This window comes from Mercenaria mercenaria, chromosome 12 (assembly GCF_021730395.1).
Source record: "Mercenaria mercenaria strain notata chromosome 12, MADL_Memer_1, whole genome shotgun sequence".
NCBI lineage: Eukaryota > Metazoa > Mollusca > Bivalvia > Venerida > Veneridae > Mercenaria > Mercenaria mercenaria.
In genome coordinates, this window is record NC_069372.1 from 20916200 (window position 1) to 20939910 (window position 23711).

Here is a 23711-nt window from a genome sequence, read left to right on the forward strand (position 1 = left end):
CACTCGAACAAATTTTTCTGGTACCGTCAAGTTCGAGTTAATGAAGTTCGACTTTGATATTTTGACTTGAAGTTTTGGTATTTGAATGCATGCTGAAGGGATTATTTTGTCTATTGTTTCAGACTTTGTGGTTAGTTCACCTGGACAGAACAATGTAATAAATATAAATGTAGGGACACTGTTTATGTATACAAAATCTAATGCAGTTGAAACTCGGTATTTCAAATTCGAAAGGATCAATCGTTTTACTTCGAGATAACCGAAATTCGACTTAAAATGATGTTTTGGGCACGTGTTTTCGGGACGGGACTTGAAAATGTCTTCGCGAATAGCCGGAATTTTGTGATTAGCTTCTTCGAGATATCGAGTTTTAACTGTAAATGCTCTAATAATAATTACAATAATAACTTTATTTTGACAGGGTGCATAGTATACATACAACTAGTTTCCCACATGGATTTCTGTGTAAATGTTACCACACAGGATCTTCAATAAAACAGTAGCACTAATTTAGAATAACTCCGCTAATCATGTATGAAAGGACACAAGCTCTATAATTTGTATAATGTAAATTACGTGGTATCAAGAGCATCTTTTTAAAATGTCATAAAAGGAAAAATAACATCATCATATTAAAATTAGTTTAATCATATTTTATTGCTCTCTGTTTCAATATTACACACAATATTACATACATTGTTTAACACACAACAAAAAACAAAAGGGTTAGGCTACGAGTTATTTCAACATCAGCATACAGCCCTTCCCACACATATTGAAATTGACGACAAAGACTGAAATGATGTATTGTGATGAATATGTCCGGATTCGACCATTTGATGCTTGCTTTGTCTTATTGCACGCTCAGTAGTTTCCCACTTCTACACTCTATACATCTATAGATCTATTCATTTAGTGTGCATTTCTACCGCAGAAACTACTTATTATTTTACACACCAACCATCCACTTCTTCAAACATAAGTACTAAACAATTATTTGTTCCTGACAATTTATCGAAAGACACTGAATTCCGAAGAATATTCTCACACCTGATTTAAATGCTTGAATGCTTGAATGCAACTGTATTCTTTACTTCAACAGGAAGGAGTTTGTTTGCTTCTATGTAGTTTTACTTCAAAGTGGATGCGATACCATTTCCTTTGCAACTTTCGTTCAATATAAGGTTTTTTAGATCTATTCAGATCTTTAACATTTAACCTGCTGGCGACAAGTGATTGTGCACACTGTTCGCTAATCAGTCAGTAAATTTTTAACACCCCATCGAATAATAAGTGGTACTGCCCAAATTGAAAGATGGACCAGTCCATTTTAGAAATTCAGCAGGGTAAAAGTTAAACTTGGTTCAGTCGATTAAAGGACATTGTTGCTTACATCCATGGTTCCCAAAATCCATTGCGGCGGCTGGGATTCGCACGCGGGTCTTCTTTTGGTAACGGGCACGGTACCATACCTTTTTCATAATGTTTAAGTCTATTAAGCATATCTTGCACCTTTTCCGGATATTTCATAGATAGTTCTTTATTTTCCCATGGGTCTTTCTTTATATTGAACAGCCAGGTTGATTGATTAGATGGCACCTTTGGACCTGGAATTATCATACAGAAAATTACTTTAGATTGAAGCTGATACGAATGTCCTATATAGTAGCACTTTAAGTATACAAATGGTAGTATTGTTTTAATGTTACTTACTTTATATGCTTACCTAAAAGCTAATAACATACAAATAACACTGATGTTTCCTTTTGCTAGTAAACTTAAATAGACATAGTCGTATTTATACAACTTTCACAAAAAAAACTAACCTTGCTTGCCTTGGTAACCTGTCAACAGTTTCCACTCCCCTATCCTTATCGAAGCCCTCATAGTTGTATTAAATGTGTTATTATATAACGGTTTTATAGACGCAATTTTTCTAGGGTTGATGTCGTGGAGTATTTCCCTCCTAGAAGTCTTTGCGCCGTACCTGTTACAGAACAGTGATAACTAATTAAGGACATCTAAACACTGCCAAAAGCAAACATTTGAGCCGCGCCATGAGAAAACCAATATAGTGGCTTTGCGACCAGCATGGATCTAGACCAGCCTGCGCATCCGCGCAGTCTGGTCAGGATCCATGCTGTTCGCTAACGGTCTCTCTAATTGCAGTTAGACTTTGAAAGCGAACAGCATGGATCCTGACCAGACTGCGCGGATGCGCAGGCTGGTCTGGATCCATGCTGGCCGCAAAGCCACTATGTTGGTTTTCTCATGGCGCGGCTCATATACCAGGAAAGTATTGCAAAAATTCTGGTCTATTAAGTACAAAGTACATGTAAATTTTATATTATTCATGCGAACTTTCTTAGTAGCCTATAAATACGTAGTTTTAAAAAGTAAGTTATTTATGTCAACTATGTAAAATTAAACAAATTACAATTAACAGAACTAAATAAGAATGATTAAAGTAGGTCAACCATCGCGGTCAAGTTGCGACTACTATAGTAGTCGCAACTTGACCGCGATGGTTGACCTTAGGCTGATTATTCATATCGATTATTTCATTGTAGAAATCAGGGGTGATTAGGGTAGCCGTGTATATTTATATGGAACGAGTTTGTATACAATGCAGTATCAAGTATATATACTTACATTTGAATAGTTAAAACTTTCCAATACACTAATTTATATTTACAAAAATTTATATTTCCCTTTTCTCGTGCAGCTCGTGTTTTACGTACACTCCTTTTCAATAATAGGTTGTGCCTTATTATGTATTATAATACAAAGGTCAACCATCGGGGTCAAGTTGCGTCTACTATACACATGTTCGCTAAAATGTGAAAATGCAGTATAAATGTGGAAAATGAATAAAATAAACAGAACAGATGTAGACCAATGTATAATTTCAAATTAAATATAATATACAAGATGAATTTCATTCATAATTTCGAGTGTAAAATTGTGAACTTTTTAAATTCTGTTTGTTTGTTTACATTTCGCCTAACATGTGCACACTGCCGTGACCTCTAGACCTGACGTTCATTAGTGAAGTTCATGCAAGTTTTTTTCTGTAACGTTGGCGAAAGCATAAAATACGTTGATAATCTCAGCAATATGGAATATTGAGACAATGTGACTGGTGTTCGGTGGAAGATAAATTATCCCTTGTTCAATATACTAGGTACCCATGCACCGAACTGCGCGTTTAAGCTGACAAATTTACGATTGAAACGGGTAAGTATATTTTCCCCTTCATGACCATGGTTCTTATAGAATACCGTAGCCAGGGGTAGGGTACAACATGTACAGAGGCATTTTCTTTCTGGTCTGGCACCAGTGCTACTGGTACCATTTTTCACGTCTTTGGTATGATGCGGCCGGGGATCGAACCCACGACCTCCCGCACGCGAAGCGGACGCTGTACTACTAGGCTATCGAGGCAGTTGAACATCTTATGAATGAAAATACCTTGTGTACGAGAGGTCTACCATGGCTGAACCTCTGATAGATGCGAATGCCTAGTATACAAGAGGTCTACCATGGCTCCTGGACGAACCTCTGACTTATGAGAATTCCTGGCATACGAGACGTCTACCATAACATACGGTTGAATATCTGATGGATGAGAATGCCAGGCATACGAGAGGTCTACTATGGCGTCGTGGATGAACTCCTAATGGACGAGGATGCCTAGCACCGATTAAATAAATGATTTGAATCTATGATCCCAAAAAGACAATCAGAAAAAATAGCAGCACTGAAGTTATAAATCTGACCAGTAGCATACCCTGTACCACCAAGCACTTGGTGACAAGTATGTGCAGAATTAATCTTTTAGGAAACAACTTTATTGAATGAGAACTAAGATATACTTACTTAATCGTTTCCCACTGGTCAAAACCATCTAAAGGTTTAGTTCCATTTAAATGTCCTCCAGCCAGTTTGACCAGTGTAGGGAACCAGTCAGTCACATGCATGAGTTCCTTTGAAACAGATCCAGCCATCTTCTCATCTAACAGCATACTGTGCACGAACCCAGCAGCGCGTATACCCCCTTCCCATAAGCTGCCCTTTCCACCCCTTAACGGACTATTGCTAGCCCCTCTTCTAACGTCTCCACCATTGTCTGGTTTTGAAATAAAGAATGACGCTATTTTAAGACTACGTTTTTCCATCTTTATAGATTTAAGAAATAATTAATTGCAGAATCATGTTTTAGAATATCTAAATATTACGAAGATGTTGTATGCCTAAAGGAATAATTTAACGAGGACTTAACAAGTTTTTCTTTTACGTTGAAGATTGAAGAAAACACGCGGTGAGTCTCTTCGATCAAAAGTGAATGTTGCATGATGGGAGATTAATTGCAAGTTGTTCAATATGATAGTACTCATTTGCCGAATTGCGCGTTTTAGGTGAGAACTGCCCGATTGAAATGGGCTTGCAGTTTTCATAGTTGTTTCCCCGTTCCTGGCCATGTTTACAATACTATATATGTAGGGGTAGGGTATAACATGTACAATGATATTTTCTTTCTGGCGTAGACGTCTTGTTAGTTATTCAATGTGAATCAGTGAATTAAGTGTAACACCATTCTTTTATATCATTCCGATTAAAAAAATAGTCCTGTATATATAAAAGTAGATAAAGTGCGATAACACTTTCTCGGCACACTTTAACACTTTCGACCCAAATGACGTCAATGTTGCCGTATTTTAATAAAAAGTGCAAGTTTTTTTATATTAAATAAAGAATCTAACAATGTACAGAAATACAAATCTTTTCATTGTTTGTGATTACATTAATTAATATCAAAATCTTGCTATACCTAGAAAAATGAATGGGTACGTAATATACTTCTTCGAAAATCACTTGATGACAATGTTGTAATGTGGTTGGTCGGATTTACAATTCACATGTGGATGCGTTATAGATTCAGGAATACAACTAAAAATATGTATTTATGTTTTATAAAAAAAGTTACAGACGGGACAACTTTTTTCATCTCCAAGACCTGACAGTTATGAACCAAATGTGAATTATGATAGATGGACCGACGGACGGAAAGACGGACGAATGCAATATATATCTATGTCCCCCTTTTTTCCTGAGCAGGGAAAAAACAAACGCTCTGTTTTACACATACGGTGGTATAACGGACAAAGAAAACGGTCGTGTATAAAAAATCTCTATCATTGTAAGGACAGTAATTTGGTCTTTTTTGGAACCAACGAAATTAACTCCTATTTTACATCCTTTACACAATGCACAGCTCTTTGACTTTACTAGCGAGTAAGATATAGAACAAAAAATGGCAAAGATGTTCCCGTTTGTGAAGAAAGCACCAAATTTTGCATGAAATTACTTTAAGGTATCCCAAATCCTACAAGAGGAGGAGACACGCTATATCTGCCCTGGAACCTCCTTTTAAATCAATTTAAAAAAGGGAGGTAAAAAGGTCTTGAAAAAAGTAATTTTTTTCTTTAAATCAAAATTCATCTATAAAATAATGTTTCCTATGATCTAAACATGGATAACATATCACTATCATAGACAAACAACCATTTGGTATTGACAAATATACGAAGTTTACTACAAAATACTCTTATTTCTTAAGATACATACTAAAAAGGGAGGTAATCAGATCTTACAGTAATGTTTAATTTCAAAACTGCGTGTGAAAAGACGTTTCTTATGAAGAAAGAATGAAAGTTTGTATTTTAGTATTATAATGTATACTGGATCAGAAATGGACTACATATACGATTTGTTGGCTTGAATAGACCAAAACATGAGGCCCCAAAGGGGATCTACCTTTCATTTAGTTCAATTAAATATATCTAGAACAATTTCAAAAATGTTAATTCATTACCTTAACCAGTTAGAACCCTTAACACAAAATTTATTCAATTGCATTTTATACACATTCAATATACTTGATTCAGGAAAAATAATATGAGGCCCTTAAAGGGGAAATTGTTACATATCACATTTTAAGGGCAAATTAATTTATTTCAATCGTTAAAATATCATATTACTGAACTAAACATAAGTAAAGAAACAGAATTCATGGATCTTATGTATAAAATATCAAAAAGTAAAAAATATTCACATGTTTAGGTCCATGAGGTAACCTGTATACCTGTATTTATCAGGACAATAGATTTATATAAAAAGAGAGGCCCTTCAATGGATCATTTTTGTATGTTACATAACTGTACATGACATAATCATGTTTTCAAATCAAATGACTCATCAAAAGACCAAAAAAAATAAAAGAAACTGATATTTACACTCTTTGAGTCACTTTCAGTAGATATCTAAGAATTGTAATAGGTTTCCCAGTACTTCTCTAATACATTTGTTTGACAAAATTATATTTCTTATACATGAATGTGTTATTGCACTGGCATTTACTTGCTTCTATGAAGTGTACACATTAATGAAAGTCAAGTGTCATTACTGGTCAATCCTGATTCAACAGAATTAAGCAATGCAAGGGTCATAATAAGGTATACAGACAAAAAAATCATGATAGTCGCAAAATGGCGCATTCAAAGGGTCCTCCTTCTTTGCTCTGAGCTTTATTTCTTCCTTTTACATTTTTTTTGCTGAAATCACAAAACAGATCTATCCTTGACATATAGGAAGCATTTTCGCAATAATATGATAGCATGGCAGATTTATTATGGAAATGTAGGTCATACAATTTGGGGTATCATTTTAGTTGATATTGTAGTTGGTTTGTTTGACTGAAGTACATGACCCCCAATTTTCTTTTGATGTTATTTTCAGCACTGACAATATTGTAAAAATGTAAGCTACTGACATTTAAAATGGGTCATGCTTTGTGCTGTAGCCATTTGAAATCTGTTAATTTTATCTAGAATAAAGAAGGCCAGCTATTAAGTATGTTCATACCTTAATGTCTCTCCCCAAACATGGCTGCTTATATAAATATTAGAAATATGAACATCAGGTAGTTTAGATGTTTTCATGCTGTCTATTTCCTTTAGGAACTAGAATTTTATCTGGCACCATTTACTGACTTACAGCTTGATACTTCTGTTTATAACATGACCATGTATTGTTCCAAAAGTCTGAAGTCACAACATGTGGTGCACTAACTGGTATGTGACATGGTACACATTTGTTTGCCGCAGATGAATAAAAACAAAACCACAAATGATGTTAACAGCAACCAATACTGATACACACTGTTATTTTCTATAGTAAAACAGTTTGCTAGTTGTTAGCTGTAGCTTCATTTGGCCGTTCCAAACAGTTCTGGTACATGTTGACTAATTCCATAGTAAGCCGTCTTTTTGGCATAGAAACAAGGACAAAAATCCAACTGGAAAAGACACATCAGAGAGAGTAGACTTTGACTTAAAGCTAACATTCTTTAGAATGCATTATCTGGTTGTGATTCTGTCTCAATACGTTTGAAAGGCATAGGATATCTTTACTTATGGTTATGCCGTGTTAAAAGATTCAAGAAGCGCAAATGACAATTGGAAGGATAGATTGTTCTATCATGCAAAGAAATATCAAAATGAAACCAAAGAATATATTTTCTTAAGCAATTAGACGCATTGAAAGCAACCCCATAAGAGATGTTCACGAATGTAGCAAATACCATTGTATCAAGCAAGTTGTAGACAGGCATTTATAGCATACATTGACATTTCTAATCCTGTCAACTGGAAATGGTCAAGAGAACAGGTACTTGGCTTTAATTATGTAATACGCTTCATAATTAGCTGCTATAAGTTGGAGGAAACGCATCGATATAACAGCAAGAATACATAAAAAGGCAGATATAATTGTATTAAGCCAATTCTGTGTACTTAGACATTTTGAAGACATGTGTGCCAGAGAGTGAAATACTGGCAAATCTGTTACAGTTTTTGTTAAATATTAAAAGGGATGTTACGCCTAAAATTAAAAGCTGTTTGTTTAGGGTAACCTGATCGTAACTTTTCTTTCAACGTTTGTAAGTTTACGAAAAATGCTTGAGGCATTGCACTAAACAAGCAATTATTCTAGGACTTATAATTGCGCTACTGAGAGGTATTCCTAACTAGGTATTGGACAGAGAGCACATATCAGCTATGATTATAACTAGGATGGTCTGCAGTGCTGAATGAGCTCCATTGGCTGTACCGAGATGCAGAGTATACTCAACTCTGACCCACAAGTACAGTTCTGAATTATCATTTCTTTATCAGATACATGATATCATTATATAGGCCGAGTTGGAACCTAAGACAGAAAATACACTATTTCGTTGTTTGTCAAAGGCTTAATATGCAAAATAGCTGTAGCTCAGTATATTTTAAGGAGACAGTGTTATAAACTAATCGATTTATCTTTACCTATCTAACTCTATTTGGTACGACTTTCTTTATTTCTGTGTCATATTTTCATCTTGAACAAAATTTTATATGTAACTATCTGCGTTTTTGGGGTGTCTGCAGTAAATCACAGCACTTTAGAAATGTTTATAGTTATAAGCTCTGTGGATGGGTACAGTGAGAGAGACCGTCTAGTGGTAAAGGTGTTGTCAGATCAATAGGAAGGTCGTTGGTTCAAACCGTACAAAGGTTAATCTATCGTACAATACCAGTGCTCTTTTCAAGAAAGCGGAATTTAGACTGATTCTAAAACTTGAAATTTTCATCAAATTCAAATAAATTAGTATCATTGAATAAAGTTTAAATTAGCAATAATAAATACAACAATACATTTAGTTCACATTCCATATTCTTGTTGTAAAGAAAGCATTAGGATGATCGTATGCTTTAGCTTGAAGTCATTCATTGTCTTAAAAACATAAATTATGTTTTATGTAATACGTTTTACATGAATTTAAATTAAATATTGAAATACAAGAAAAAACACAAAATAACTCCTTCTTTAACTGCTCTTTTGAATGCTTAATAATAATATTCATACGGAAATCGAACTATCGGTACCACATGTACAGTAATCGATTATATGAATTACAGTATGTACGTATATGTGAACTTGTTTTATAAAATACCCTTAATGAACCTCAAAATGTGAAGAATGTTTAAATAATATTTTGATATAATTAGATACTAAAGTTAGTTTTTTTATCTGAGTGATATAATATTCACACTTAAAAATAAAGTCATCCTGTAAATGAAATTGTTAAACAATTTACCCCTTTTAGGGCCTCATCTATGTCATTTGTCAGTGTCCTATATACTAAATGAGTATAAAATTTAAGAAAATAAATATTATGTCTATAATATTTACTTACTTAGGTTATAAAATTAACCTTTTAGACATTGCTTTCAAAAATATATGATTAAGATAAATAAAATATAGGTCCCTTTTAGGGGCCTCATTTTAAGCTAATTGAGGTTAGCGAACTGCGTGTCTCCTCCTTTTTTGGATTCAGCATACTTCAAAATAGTTACATACGAAGTTTGGTGCTTTCTTCACAAAAGGAAACATCTTTTTCCAGTCACTATACAAATTGCATGCTTGCAAGACGTTGCAAGTTTTAAAATAAACTGGATTTGTCGGATGAATAAATGAAGTACGAGGGATTCACTGTATACCTGTTGTGAAGATAAGCACCGTATTGTTCCACATCCCTCGTTGTTTCAATGACTCCACAATTTCACCTATACCTTCATCCATACATGAAACCATTCCTAAATGAAAGATTTTTTTTTCATTTCAACAACAGCGTTTCAAGCGCTTTTTTTCATTGTTTTAAGTGGCACTTACACTGTTCAGGTTATAGAGCTAGTATAAATTATTCCAAATTTAAAAGTAGAAGAAGACCTCATCCCCCACCCCGACCCCCACCTCCACCCACACCCCCATACTCCGAGCATTATTCAGGGCAGGCGGACTCCAGGTTAGAACAACCAACCAAAGTAGTTGGAGGGCCTGCTCGCATGAAGACATGAGCATGATTCGAAAACACGGGTAAGGGGCAAGTGATTCAAGGTCAGCGACCTTAACCACGGAGGTCGTGTTTTCAAGTTGACATTGGCAAGGACACTTTGTTGCTCGATCATCCATATCAGGCAGTTCTTCAAGTGGAACATCTCATGTAAGACCAGTCAATAACTGAAGAGTGTGATATAAAAATGTAACCGAGATTTTTGAAACATTTTTATGAATAGAGCCTTTGCTTTCACTTTAACCAACAGATTAGTACACACGCATAACCATACAAGTAAATTAGTATTATTTAGAGATTATTCCGTAAAGATCTGAGTTTAACGATAAGCCCCACATTTTGAGAAAAAAATTCAAACATCAAATCATAGAATGAAAGTGTGTGTGTTTTTTTTTCATAAAGATTTAATAGCATATATACAGGTATATTATTATCAATTTACTGATATATACATTGAATTCCGGAAAATGACTGCATAAAGGGGCAACACTTTCGAAAAGTTCAACTGATACATATCTTCGTGTTGATGCATTTGCAATAATGTCCCAGTACTGAAATTTCACATAACTATAGGTGGAACATATATAGTTTTCAGCAATTGTTTAGTTTTATTTCTTTACAAATGGCATTCATTTTTAAAGTATCCAGTCGTACGGGACAGTACGGTAGAACATGTAATGGACAGGTAGATGTTGGTGAAGATGTCGTTCGTTTATCAAATATTTCAGTGTTTTGATAATATACACCTAAACCTTAAATGGAAATGAACACTGTTTTATTTCTTTACCTGCATATGTTTTTCTCTTGCTGTTATTAACATTTTCATATTGTTCTAAGTATTTCACAGGGACTTGTAATGGACCATGCACAGCCTGGTACGGCAGGAAAACGAATAACGGCTGAAATATAACATAAAAATTTAAGGTAGTGGACCGTAATGACAATCGACAATTTCCTTTCGTTTACGCATGCTCCATGAGCAACTTCGGCCGTTTACGCATGCTCCATGAGCGACTTCGGCCGTTTACGCATGCTCCATGAGCGACTTCGGCATTCTCCGTTGATACGAAAAATGATTTTCTGTGAAGACCGAAGAAAGCCGAAATCGCATACGGAGAATTCGAAACCGCACGGAAATTGCCGATTGTCATAACCGGTCCACTACCTTAAGTTATAATGATGTTTTTACGGTTATGTAATACGATCATTATTTTTCATATTACATGTACAAAAAAAACCCCTAAAGCAACTGGGATTAGGTATGCAATAAGCTGGGAAACACTTCGTCATTATTCATATACGTATCATCTGGAAGCAAATGCTTTTTCAAAGACTCCTAGTATTCAGATGTACTTTGGTAGGATAAAGTTTGGTGAATATATTTAACGAGTTCAATAAATGTAACGAAACTTTTGAAAACTTGTGGGGAAAACGAAACTTAATTTGAGTCTTGCAGCTTACCTTGTCGCTGTCATGTTTTTGTATCATATGTTTGACTTTGTTAGTGAAAAGCGTTGTTGAATAAGAGCCGTTGTATTTGGTGATGTCAACAGGTTGATCATTTTCCATTAAGTCAAAACCACTCATCCGGCCATGACCTGTCCTGTGGGTGAAGTAATCTGAATGACCGGCCAACAATCCTTAAATATAAGTAAGAAATGACATAAGATTTTCAAATAAACCGAAGACATAAAATAGTAAGAATACTTTAGTATGCTTTCAAGTCTTCATGCCTCGTTTTGAAATTGTCTTGTTACTTTGATGTACATTTTCCTCCTGAATTAGTGGCATGTAGAGTGGTATGAACTATATACTATGGTACGTCCTGTTTTATTGAAAAGTAAAACTGTTAAAGTATCTTACATCTTACATCGTTGCTTTGTTAAGTTGACAACTAAGAGAGAGAGAGAGAGAGAGAGAGAGAGAGAGAGAGAGAGAGAGAGAGAGGGGGGGGGGGGAGAGAGAGAGAGAGAGAGAGAGAGATGACACTGAAAAGTTTATGGGGGAAGTGTTTTTCCGTGAAAAAATAATCTAAATGTTTTCATGTAATTATGATCATACCTGTACAACACTAGCAGTGGAATGATTAAAAAAAATTTAAAAGGGAAAAATATAAGTAGATCTATAATGATTTTTCTTTAAATATTTGTATGTTTACATATAAACTCGACTAAGTATCTAAGGTTCTATAGCTTTCTTCTTTTCTATGTTGCGCATAATGTCGTAGCTAGACAAGAATATATTTGCGGGCCGGACTTCGTTGGATCAAAAAATAATTTTTAAAACTTTTCTGAAAAAACTTTTTGCAGACCTTGGCTTACAGTACTTACTTGAAGCTATATTAGTAAAAAATATTTGCTTGTTTCACGTGGTTTTCTTTTCCAGCGCGCCGCTATGACTTTTGGCGCTATGGAGGATAAATGTGACGTAATACCCCAGTCATACATACGGCGCGGATAGCTACGTTTAGCCACGGATAGAAACGTAGTTATCCGTATCGATCCGCACCTGAGTCGTACCTCAAAGTAGTAATCCGTATCAATCCGTATTGACACTTGGTCAAAAGACGTACTCCAAACTTGGAAGTTTCTCCAACTTTTGAACATGCACAAAACTTTGAGCGATCTGTTGCCATTTGAGCGTGACTTAGTCCAACTTGGTCGAAACTTATTCATCCGTAGTTAAACGTACTTGACGTAGTTATCCGTACTGAAACGTACCTTGCCGTAGTTTGACATGATGTCAAAGATAATCGTAATAAAAACGCTGGCTACACGTGGCCCAATTTATATAAAACTTACCGATCTGCTACTAAACCTTAATGCGAACGTAGTAATATTTATTGATCCGTAGCTTAACGTAGTTATCCGAGGCTGTCCCTACTTACGCGTAGTTCAACGTAGTTCACCGCAGATCCGTCCACGCGCTGGGCAAGTTGTCAAGCGCAGTAAAACGTAGTTCAACGTAGTACGCCGTACCTATCCATACTTAATCGCGTCCTGTATCTTTTTGTTCCCCATTTCTCACCAATTTTCACGTACTAAGACTTACTGCTCCGTACTTATCCGTGTCCAATCCCCCGCAGATCTTTCCCATCCGCATCGTACCTCAACGCACGGACATATCCGTATGTGTGACTGTAGCTTTAATCGGTACAGTACGTTGCATAATAACACAGTATTCAGCCTTCTTTATTTGATAAGGAAATAATTCATATCTTTTTAGAATTGATGTGTAAAGTCCAGTCGCATTTTTCTTAAATACACCTAAAACCATTCCTAATCTATTTAACGTTCTTGTAAAGTACTTAGTTACAATAATTCCATTGTAAATTCACTTGAGGAGCAGTCACCTAAAGCCTTACACCGGAACCAGCTGCAGCACCTTATTCTATTATATTTAGAAAGAGACATATTATCATATTATCCGTAGACACGTTTTTAATCCTATTCAATTATTTTGCACATGTACCCTCAAGCAAAGATTTGTATTCGAAAATAGAGTATATTTTTGCATAACTTTCAATACATGTACATTGACAGAACATTATAAAACGTATTGTTAATGTTTCGACGATGTCGCTGAAATAATTAAAAGTCTACTAAAACATTTTTTACAGACTTGAAAAAATAATCAGCATCATATTTGCTAAAAAAATATTATAAAACAATACTCGGTTTTTAACATCAAATCTAAAACAAATTTACTTTGATACCCTGTTTAAAAGTGATAAAGATGTTATATATAAACTACTTTCAGACCCCTTCTTCCAATAATAGTTGACTGGCAACCTATCCCAAACGGGATGTGGTAGGTTGATAAAACTGTCGCCCCTTTTTCGTTAGAGAAAGGGACATCTATGTGATGCGTGTGTGTGGTCGCACGGTCACTTTTTTTTACAATGGTGTCCCTTTTTAGTGTGGTGAGACTTATTCAGTGAGAAGAACTCGCAGTGTGCTGGGGTTACAATTTCTCAATGATTATTGCTAATGATCAGTGTGGAGTGATCACAGCTCTGAGTACTTCTCACAGAAAATTGATCATCTAATGGTGTTCACACCTTGTGAGTACTTCTCACTGAGAAGCATTCACGGTCTTGTGAGTAATGCTCACTGAGTTGTGTTCACGACACTGTGAGTACTGCTCACTGAGTAGTGTTTCATGGTAATGTGAGTACTTCTCACTGAGTAGTGTTCACGGCACAGTGAATACTGCTCACTGAATAAGCGTTCACGGCATTGTGAGTAGTGTTCACAGCATCGTCAGTACTGAGTACTGTTCATGGCATTGTGAGTACTGCTCACTGATTAGTGTTCATGGCACCGTGAGTACTGCTCACTGAATAAGTGAATAGTGTTCGCGGCATTGTGAGTACTACTCATTGAGTAGAGTTCACATGCTCGTTCAAGTATAAAATCTGAATTATCTGATTTAGATGTCAATTGGTATTCAGGGATAGAAATATAATCAGAGAGAGGGAGAGAGACTCAGTGTCAACGACATTCATATATTTAAACGTTTAAGTATGTCTGCGCTGATTCAAATATTGCTTAAAATCGAGAATTTACAAAATATAAACATCTTTTTTTTTCACAAAATGGCTAAACATAATAAAGAAGCTTCTCGTTGTGAAACTATGTCAAGTGGTATTCAATGGACAATTATTCCGCCGTTGCAATAGGACGTTTGGGACGAAGGAGTGCATTTAATGAATCTGTATACAAATTTTATAGATTATCGCTTAAGAGGATCATTGAGGGCATGGGGGTGGCGTGCTTTGAGTGTGGCACATTTCATTTACCATTCATGAGCAGACACAATCAAACTGAGGCTTGGTTGCATTATGAGGGTGGCCAACCGACGTGACTTCTGATATCATACACACGTAGAAAATCGTTCGATCCGGGTATCGTTTTCGCTTATAATTTCCTTATTACTGGACAGATATAATAAAGTAAAAAGAAGACAGAAGAAAGGGTGCTTTTTTCACCACAAAGCGCCTGACAGAAATTCTTGATAGTTTTCTCAAACGCTTCGCCCAAATGTTTTTTTTTCTCGGACTAAATATGTAGATACCTACACTCTTCAATTTGGGCGAAGTGTTCGAAGACAGTATTTATTAAGTCTGGCAGACATTTTGTGAAGAAGAAAGCACTGGTTACGCTTAAAATCTCTCAAGTAACAAGGAAATTACAAGCAAAAATGTTACATGAATAGATTGCTTTCCCCCGTGTATACAATATCGAAAAGTCATGTGGATTGACCATCCTGATTATATGCTTCCAAAGGTACTTATTATAGATTTGTTCACATCTGCCGGATTAAAGTGTCATGCGGCGGCCTCAAAGAGTCTGTCCGGCATGGAGTATATTCAGAGTTATGCATATGCTTGGTTGCGTTCTTATACGTCTTGAAGATCTGATTTTAACCCTTACCCTGCTGAATTTCTATAATGGACTAGTCCATCATTCAATTTGGGCAATACCATTTATTATTTGAAGGGGTGTTCACTGAAAATTGACTGACTGAATAGCGGACAGTGCAGACCATGATCAGCCTGCACGTGCAGGCTGGTCTTGGTCTGCACTGGTCGCAAAGGCAGATTCACTTGCCGCCAGCAGGCTAAACGTTAATGGCGACAGTAATGATTATGGAGAGATTACAACATCTTAAGATAAACACTAGACCATAACTGTACACGCAGTGGCAGGTATTTGCAGTGCAATGAAAACAATATTCAGGTAAAACTATGTTACGTACCAAAGAAGCTGTCAAAACCTCGATTCGTTGGTAAATACTCCTTCTTGAAGAAGCCAACGTGCCACTTCCCAACTATGTGTGTAGAATAGCCAGCTTCTCGAAGCTTATCAGCAATTGTTGGGCTATCTAAAGCCAAGCCTAAAGGTGTCCCAGGCCATAATACCCATTGCAGACCTGTGTGAATCTAAAATGTCACGTACATTTGAACTTTTATTTTATTTTTGGTCATAATTATCATTATTACTTCCCTTGTTCTGTATGCTATTAATATCATTATATTAACATTCAATGTCAGTCTGGAGTCTAGACAATTTTTTTTCATTGCAAATCTCTTTTTCTAAGAATCACACTCCTTTCTAAGTCTGTTTATTTGGTACAAAAGTACTTTTAATAATGGCGTTTAAAGAAGTTTTCCGAAACTTAACGGAAAACGTATTATACAGTCAAGGAATAAAGTTCAAAAATAAGTACGAAGCGCCTCGTAGGATCCCCTAATTGGTGAATCTTTAAGTGACAGGAATATAGCTGGCATCTAAGTTCATTCTTGCAATCAGGATGGTAACACATACAGGATAGTGTATTAACAAGAATGTCATATTTAGTATAAGCACTCCTAGTAGTACTGATGATAATCGGACAGCATAATGATAATCGATTAATCGGAAATAATCGGAAGGCCTTCCGAGCGATTAATCGGAAAATAATCGGACTTTCACACTGAACTTTCTGTAACTTATTAACCATAAGCTCATTTGACTAACTGTATTAGCATATATTTAGCAGGCGTAATGTAATTTGTGTGTGAAGTTTTAGCCCTTGTATGCAGTCAATGTGGCTAATTAAAAAGTATCTTTTATTTATTGAGGTATAATGTGGCATATTTATATGATTTGCACCCAAACGTCTGTGGGACTATCAGGAGTCCCTGAGAAACTGACCATGCTGTCAGACCTAAAACACCTCAATAAAAATGCTATTTTGTCCCTATTTGTACTGTACATTATATTATTGGTTCAAACTTCAATGCCCTCCTATTTTTTATTTCTAATTTTCTATTTATTACTATTTCTTGTTTATTAAATTACACATCTACAGCTGTATATTAAAAATATCTAGAAGCATAATGCTGATTGAAATCATGAAGTAAATTAACCTACTTTACGAAAGTGGGCGGGGTATCATTATTTGCGGTCTTTATTGCATAATCGGCAAACGACACTCTCCATTTTTTAATTTTCTTTCACTGCTGCACCTTTACATACCTTACAGAATCCAAACTTCTTCCACACTGGTGGTATAGTCTTCTCTGGATATGGGAATATAGCTTTGATTGCATTATTATTTTGAGGCATACAGACACTAAATAGCCTGAGCACCTATGAAAAAATGGTATCGCATAATGGCGGATTCAAATAGTTCTCAGTTTTTTTTTGCTGTAAGAAGGATTTTCCTTGAAATCATTGCTATATATTGGTTGAAATCATATTGCATGCCTATACTTGACATACTGGTAGCATTTGCATGTTGAAAAAAGACTCCAAACTGATTAAACATGTGAAATTTATTCATACACCCCTACCCTAAATTGTGATTGTCATTTCAGTGTAAAAATTACGGTGTGTCCGTTTGACCAGAAATATTTTTCTTGCATCAAACATGACCCCTACTTTTCTTTGGATATTTTTACAGTATAAATGTTGCTCTACAAGAAAATGTAAGTTAAAGAAATTTAAAATGGGTCTAGGTGTGTATTGCAGCATTGTGAAAACTTGTCATTTTATATAGAATATATAGTGGTGGCTATTTAGTGTGTTATAACCTTGATCGAACGCAGTGCGTTTTGACTCCGTTTTGAAGGATGGAAAAGAAATGAACCTAAAGAGGAAATACCACCAAAAATATGCGTAACTCCGGATATGGATTTATCTAGCCTAAATGTCAAATAATCGATTATGCAAGTTCATAATCGATGTCGGCGACTTTGGCTCATTTAATGATCGACAATCGATTGTCGGCGACAATCGGAACATCACTACCTAGTAGTAAGTAGTTACAAAAATGTTTACCTGGTACCTGCCAGAAAGTAGTTGACCTCTTGTTGGAGTACATACAGGTTGGACGTAGTAGTTCTCTAACCTCACACCAGAAAGGGCTAATTTATCAATATTTGGTGTCTTTATCATCGATCCGTGGTACCCGACGTCATTAAATCCCAGATCGTCGGCAACAATAAGTAGTATATGTGGTTTTATACTGTCAGGAGAAGACTGTTGCACGAAATTACCACTCCGGTCGTTGTCAGTATAGTTTGGCAGCAATAAAAGAACATGTCCTGGATACAGTGTTGCTAATAGTGATAATACCAGAACACATAGAGTAACTCCTGCAAACAGACGTTTCGTGGTGTAGGTCCTGTTAATGAGGAAAATAGTTAAGAAAATAAAAACAAATTATGAGTGTTCTCTGCAACATTTAATAAGAGCCAAAAAAAAAACAAAAAAAAAAAAAACAACAACAACAAAAACACGCGTTTACATGATAGATTATAGTTTAAAAAGTAGTCATAATTAGATGAATTGATTGAATCAAAATCCGGGTGACCTTAAGTTGTTTTAATACTTTTAGCTCAATTAGATCTCTTATTGCGTACCGAAACTGGTGTACCAATCAAGGTGTAATAAAGCCCAAACATCATAATATAAGGGACTTCCTTGGCCGAATTGTTTAGGTGGGTTCGAAGCCTTGCTTGGGGTGTAGAGTTCTTTATGAGAGGAAGCAATCTACCTGGCTTACCTCTCGAAAGATTATAAGGACCTCATATTACTGCCCCTCGGGTTTGGGAAAACCCTGTGTTACACAGGCAGTCATATAAAATCCTTTTATTCCCAACCGTAGAGACAGCTTGGATAAAAATCCTCGCTAGCGCTTGGTTTTCCATTCTAGGCTGCCCTTCAGGTTTGGATAAACACAGGCTGTCATATAAGATCCTTATAGACTTACACCAAGGTACCCGTCCGTATCGAAGGGGTACTTGGGGTCTTCTTCTTGAAAGTCGCCATATGACCTATATTAGTGATGGTGTGACGTTAAAAACTCGATAAAAATGAACACCACAATCTGAGCTCTTCGTCTGAACGCGGATAGCTGACTATACCAAAGTTTATCCTGTCGTATACTTACGTTTACCACATGTCCATAAAATCTGAAAAAGTTTCAATCCATGCCAGACTGTGACAGTGAACAAGCGTGTGAAGTTTCAATTCGTTCCGGTTAGTGGAAACTGAGATAACAGCTTACCTACAAATCTCAACTAAAAATTGCGAAGTAGAAAATAGAGAATAACGTTGTAAAAATGCAAACTAGTGTTTTTGAACATGCGTACTGCATGTCAAATCATCACAGTGAACAAGCAGGTGAAATTTCAATCGATTTCCATTTGTGGATAAGGAGAAACCGGCTTACCTACAAAACTTAACCAAAAATTGCTAAGTCGAAAAGAGGGCATAATTTTGTGAAAATGCCAAGTAGAGTTATGGAATCTGTTCATTGCATGTCTGATCGCAGGGATCAAGTGAGCGTCAATCCATTCCTGCAAGTAGTTACTGAGATCCTAGGTTACATGCAAAACGTGACTAAATAGGGACGCGTACGTGAAGATATCCAGTAGCTCTACATATTCTTCGAATAGTCGAGCTAAACAGAAATGAAGGCTTACTTACATAATATCCATGATTTATTTTTACACGTGTTATGCTAGAATAGAATATTTATGCTCAAGATACGCCAGGGCTGTGTCAGTCTCAGAGGCTCGGGCAGCAGTCGGGCAGCAGTCAACCACTCGGGACTCTGCAGATGTAATAAAACGGAATAAATCATCTTGCTGAAGTTGGCGTAAATCTACCCCTCATACTTGGACTCAGTGTTGTTATATTCTCTAGTCCTTACAGGGTCCTGGAAACATTCAATTGTTCTAAAACAAAATTCCGCTCAAGCCGGGGTTACTTGGTGTGAGTCATGTGTGTGCGAGTGAGTCACTTCATTAATTATCTCTAATGAACTTGATTAATCAAATCAAACCTAGTCTGCCATTATTTTGCTTCTATGCTTCCAGTTGATCTTCCAACAGGTATGATAATAACTGCATTAAGTTTTAATCCTTGAAATATGCCGTTAAAAAGTAAAGACTAATTTTAAACCATGTAAAAATATTAGAAAATAAAGTCAACACCAATTTTTGCACAATACAAAAATAAGAGAAGTTAAACTTACCCTGTTCCGAAATGCATACTTCTTTTGATCTGAATAAGGTTTAGGTACTGTACACAAATATGATAAATCTTAACCTATCAAGTCAATCAGCTGATTATATTAATCTAACAAAGCAAGGAACAATACAATGTCGGGCACATCGTTTGATATGCGTTACCCTATTATGTCTTCTTGTTTACGGCAAAGACAATATAAATGTAGTGTATTAAGCCTATTTTTGGACAGTTTTATATGTTTAAAATATTAATGAAATCTTTGGATAAAAATGACATTTTAGCGTAAAGGTTTGTAGGTATATTTTTCTTTTTAACAATTACAAAGTATTGGTGCATATTCTGTATTATTATACCTCACATAAATGTCTAATGTAAATTTCCCATTAGTTTAACGTGAATAATATATCATATTCCCCAGTGATTTTATATCACATGCGCAAAATCGTTATTTTCAATTTCTGCGCAGGTGATATGATCCATAATTTCATATCACATGCGCAACAGCGTTATTTTGTTTTTCTGCGCATGTGATATTATTTTTTCATATCACCCGTCGAGAGATTGATACTTTCGCATTGATTAAAAGACTGAGTCGATAAATTTTCAGACGAGGCGCTTATATAATTATACGTTAGGATTAAATTACCCTTTTCTGGTGCTCTTGCATGTGCGAACACGGCCGAAATTTCTTTTTAAGCTACGTGCAAAATATTTCGAAAACAATTTTTCATCAAATATTGAATCGAAACTACCACAATAAGTTTGGAAATGATCTAGCTTAGAAAATGAGTGCTCACACTTATATGTTTCATTTAGAAAAAAAGAAAGTTATCACCGTTTTTCGAATGTTACTGACTGACGCAATGTTGAAATATTAGAATAAATATAGGGGTCAGCGATATGTAAACGTCTAAACTAAATCTATCAAAAACGTCTTATTACACAGCAAAGTCGCCACAAATTATGAGTGCTAACAAGTACGGACTCTTTAATTCTGTCTTCATTATTTGGTTAGTAATTTCTTTTTAATGTTAAATACATTATTATGTTGATTTTCCAGTAAAAGCTTTGACCCTTATACGTTTTCGGTATAATAAAATAAATATTGCATTCCTGAGAGGGTGATATGAAAAATGTTCACCCCTCGAAATATGAATATAGACCTCGGCTGGCGCCTCGGTCAATATTCATATATCTCGCGGTGAACATTTTTCATATCACCCTCTCAGGAATGCAATATTTATATATTGTATTCCCATTTTTTATCATCATGTGATATATGCCTTCAATCTTAATCCAGTAAATTAATCTTTCACATAAGAAATAGAGGAACCGATGATAAAATAGGGTTATTACAATAGTAGCCCGATCTGTGATACTGTATTCGGCTCGAGGGATTTTACCAGATTGGATCTCACGAGGCGCACAAGCTCCGAATGTGATCCGATCTTGCTAAATTACAAAGTCCCAGATCTAGCTGTTGTTATAATGACCATTTTATGTGCGCTATTAATAGAACTGTGTCAGGTCATGCATATCAAATGAAAGTAGTCCGGCAACGTGCAATACATAATGTACAATACGGATTTTTTTCTGCCTGTTCATATCGTCATCAGAATATTATCATAACTACCATCATAACCACCATCAAATGTGCCGACGATATGACGACAATGGCGATGATGATAATGATGATGACCAATTTACTGATCTGAATATAATTGTATAATGATCCATATTACTTATTCATTTTAATATCTTTTAAATCATTCAGTATTTCAGTTTGCTAGCGATACTCAAACATAAGAGGGATACATCAGGTAATATGAATGAAAGGTGAAAGGTAAAAGATAGGCAAAAGGTAATATTACGTCTGACTTGATTTTGAAGCTGTTTAAGCTGCCTTGCATTGGTAATTTTTCAGGAACCTAATTTTAAAAAGAAATGAAAATAATATATTTATGAAAATATTAAATAAAATGCATTCTAAGTAGGCCGTTGCGATCGACAAATTTATGTCATAATGAACGGACAACTTGTCCCTTTCTGTCGGGTGTTAGAACCACGTTTAGACTAAAATGCTGCATGTAATAAACAATCAAGCTGGCTTACAAAAAGGAAGAACAAATCGACTGTTCTACAATATGATCACCTCGGCCTTTATGCTACGCATTTACCGGAGAATACGGAAATGCCCGATGTTGCACGATTGGATTGTTCTACTGCAGCAATCGCTTTTGTCTTTATCATAAATTGTTTCTAATACGGGCAAGGCTGTTCGTTAAAGAACATCTGCTGTAACTTCAGTACGCAGTTATGAAATTGCAGGCATTCGGATTTGGGCTTAAGGAGAGTATGATGGAAAGGTTCATACTATTTCTGTCAGTAACATTAAACCTCAATCCATATTATCAGGCCAGGCATTGTATATGTTTTGATACATATTAAGTCATATGAATAACCGTTGGCAAGCTTTAAAGATTTCTATATTTCTGTTACTTTTCATCTAGATTATATTAATATCTACCAAGTTATAAATGTTCTTCTTTCGTCAATCCATTGTTTTTAAATTTCATTACAAGAAATATGACATCTAGTTTCATTTACAAATACAAAGGTGTCCGTTACATTAAGACAGAATCCAGATGGAACTTCATTATAAATGGTAATAAAAGCGTCTTGTTTAAGTCTTGAATTTGTAAAGGTGAGTTATTCCTTTTATATTCTCTTAAAAGAAAAGGCAATGTTATGTTGATGTCAATTCCATCTGCTGGGATTTCTTTAATCATTTAAAGATGTGAAAGAATTTTCAAAATCGACTCAGAAAAAAGAAAATTATGAGCATTAAAATATTTTATCAAAATGGCGGCAATTTTGTTTCCATGGCAACAAAAAACAAAATAACTTTAGGGGAGCGGTGGTCTAGTGGATAAGGTGTCGGCCGCTCAATCCAGGGGTCGTGGGTTCGAGCCCTACTGGAGTCACGACCATGACTTCTCATATGACACCAGTATTGGTTTTTCCAGGAAGCGGACTCGAGAATGGTTACACTAAGCTTGAAGCTTTCATCACAATCGAACTAAAACAAATTAGTATAAACTATAAACTAAAACAAAATGGCGGATTTATAAAAATTCTAGACACATATTTGAACTGTATTTACTTATTTCTGTAAAATAATTTCTCTATTTTTTTCCAGCTATAATGAAAGAAATTAGCATGTTTTACATATTACATTTAAGAACATATAAAATTAATCTATCTAAAAGGTTATTTGCTAAAAATAAGAATTCAGCAGTGTGCAAACACGCACACACAATAGCTGCCTCCATGATCAGCAGTTTTCTTAAATTTCAAACTGCCATATCTTTTTTTTTTAAAAGGTCCGATTTTAAAATTAATTCAGTGTTATGAAAGGCTTGATAATGGCTTTCATGTATTAAATTATTGTCAGGCTTTCCTTGTCCTTTAAACTCATGTAATTAACATATAATTTTGACACAGAACTTGAAAAAAAATCAACAAATTAACAACAGTCTGTGTGCTGACTGGATAAATCTTATTTCATAAAATACTTAGTGGCCCTAATACACATGCGACCGCACATGCCTTTCGGTATGGCATATAGCAATTTATAAGTTAGAGCAAGCAATGAACAATTTGCTTCACTTTCTCATCAGCTGTAAATGGAGATATCTCTGCATTTTGCCAGTTTCTTCATTGTCAGCCTATAACAT

General features: G+C 35.4%; 1 protein-coding gene across 1 annotated transcript; it reads right to left on the reverse strand.

Annotated features, from left to right (window-relative positions):
• Positions 1–638: 638 nt before the first annotated feature.
• LOC123533174 (arylsulfatase B-like) lies at positions 639–19990 on the reverse strand. The gene is made up of 9 exons (XM_053519382.1): positions 19429–19990; positions 17776–18121; positions 15710–15893; positions 11411–11589; positions 10737–10848; positions 9597–9692; positions 3880–4129; positions 1827–1987; positions 639–1607 (listed from the first exon to the last, which is right to left on the reverse strand). The coding sequence occupies exons 1-9, from the start codon at positions 19437–19439 to the stop codon at positions 1390–1392; spliced, it is 1557 nt and encodes a 518-aa protein (XP_053375357.1). The 5' UTR covers positions 19440–19990; the 3' UTR covers positions 639–1389.
• Positions 19991–23711: the final 3721 nt, after the last annotated feature.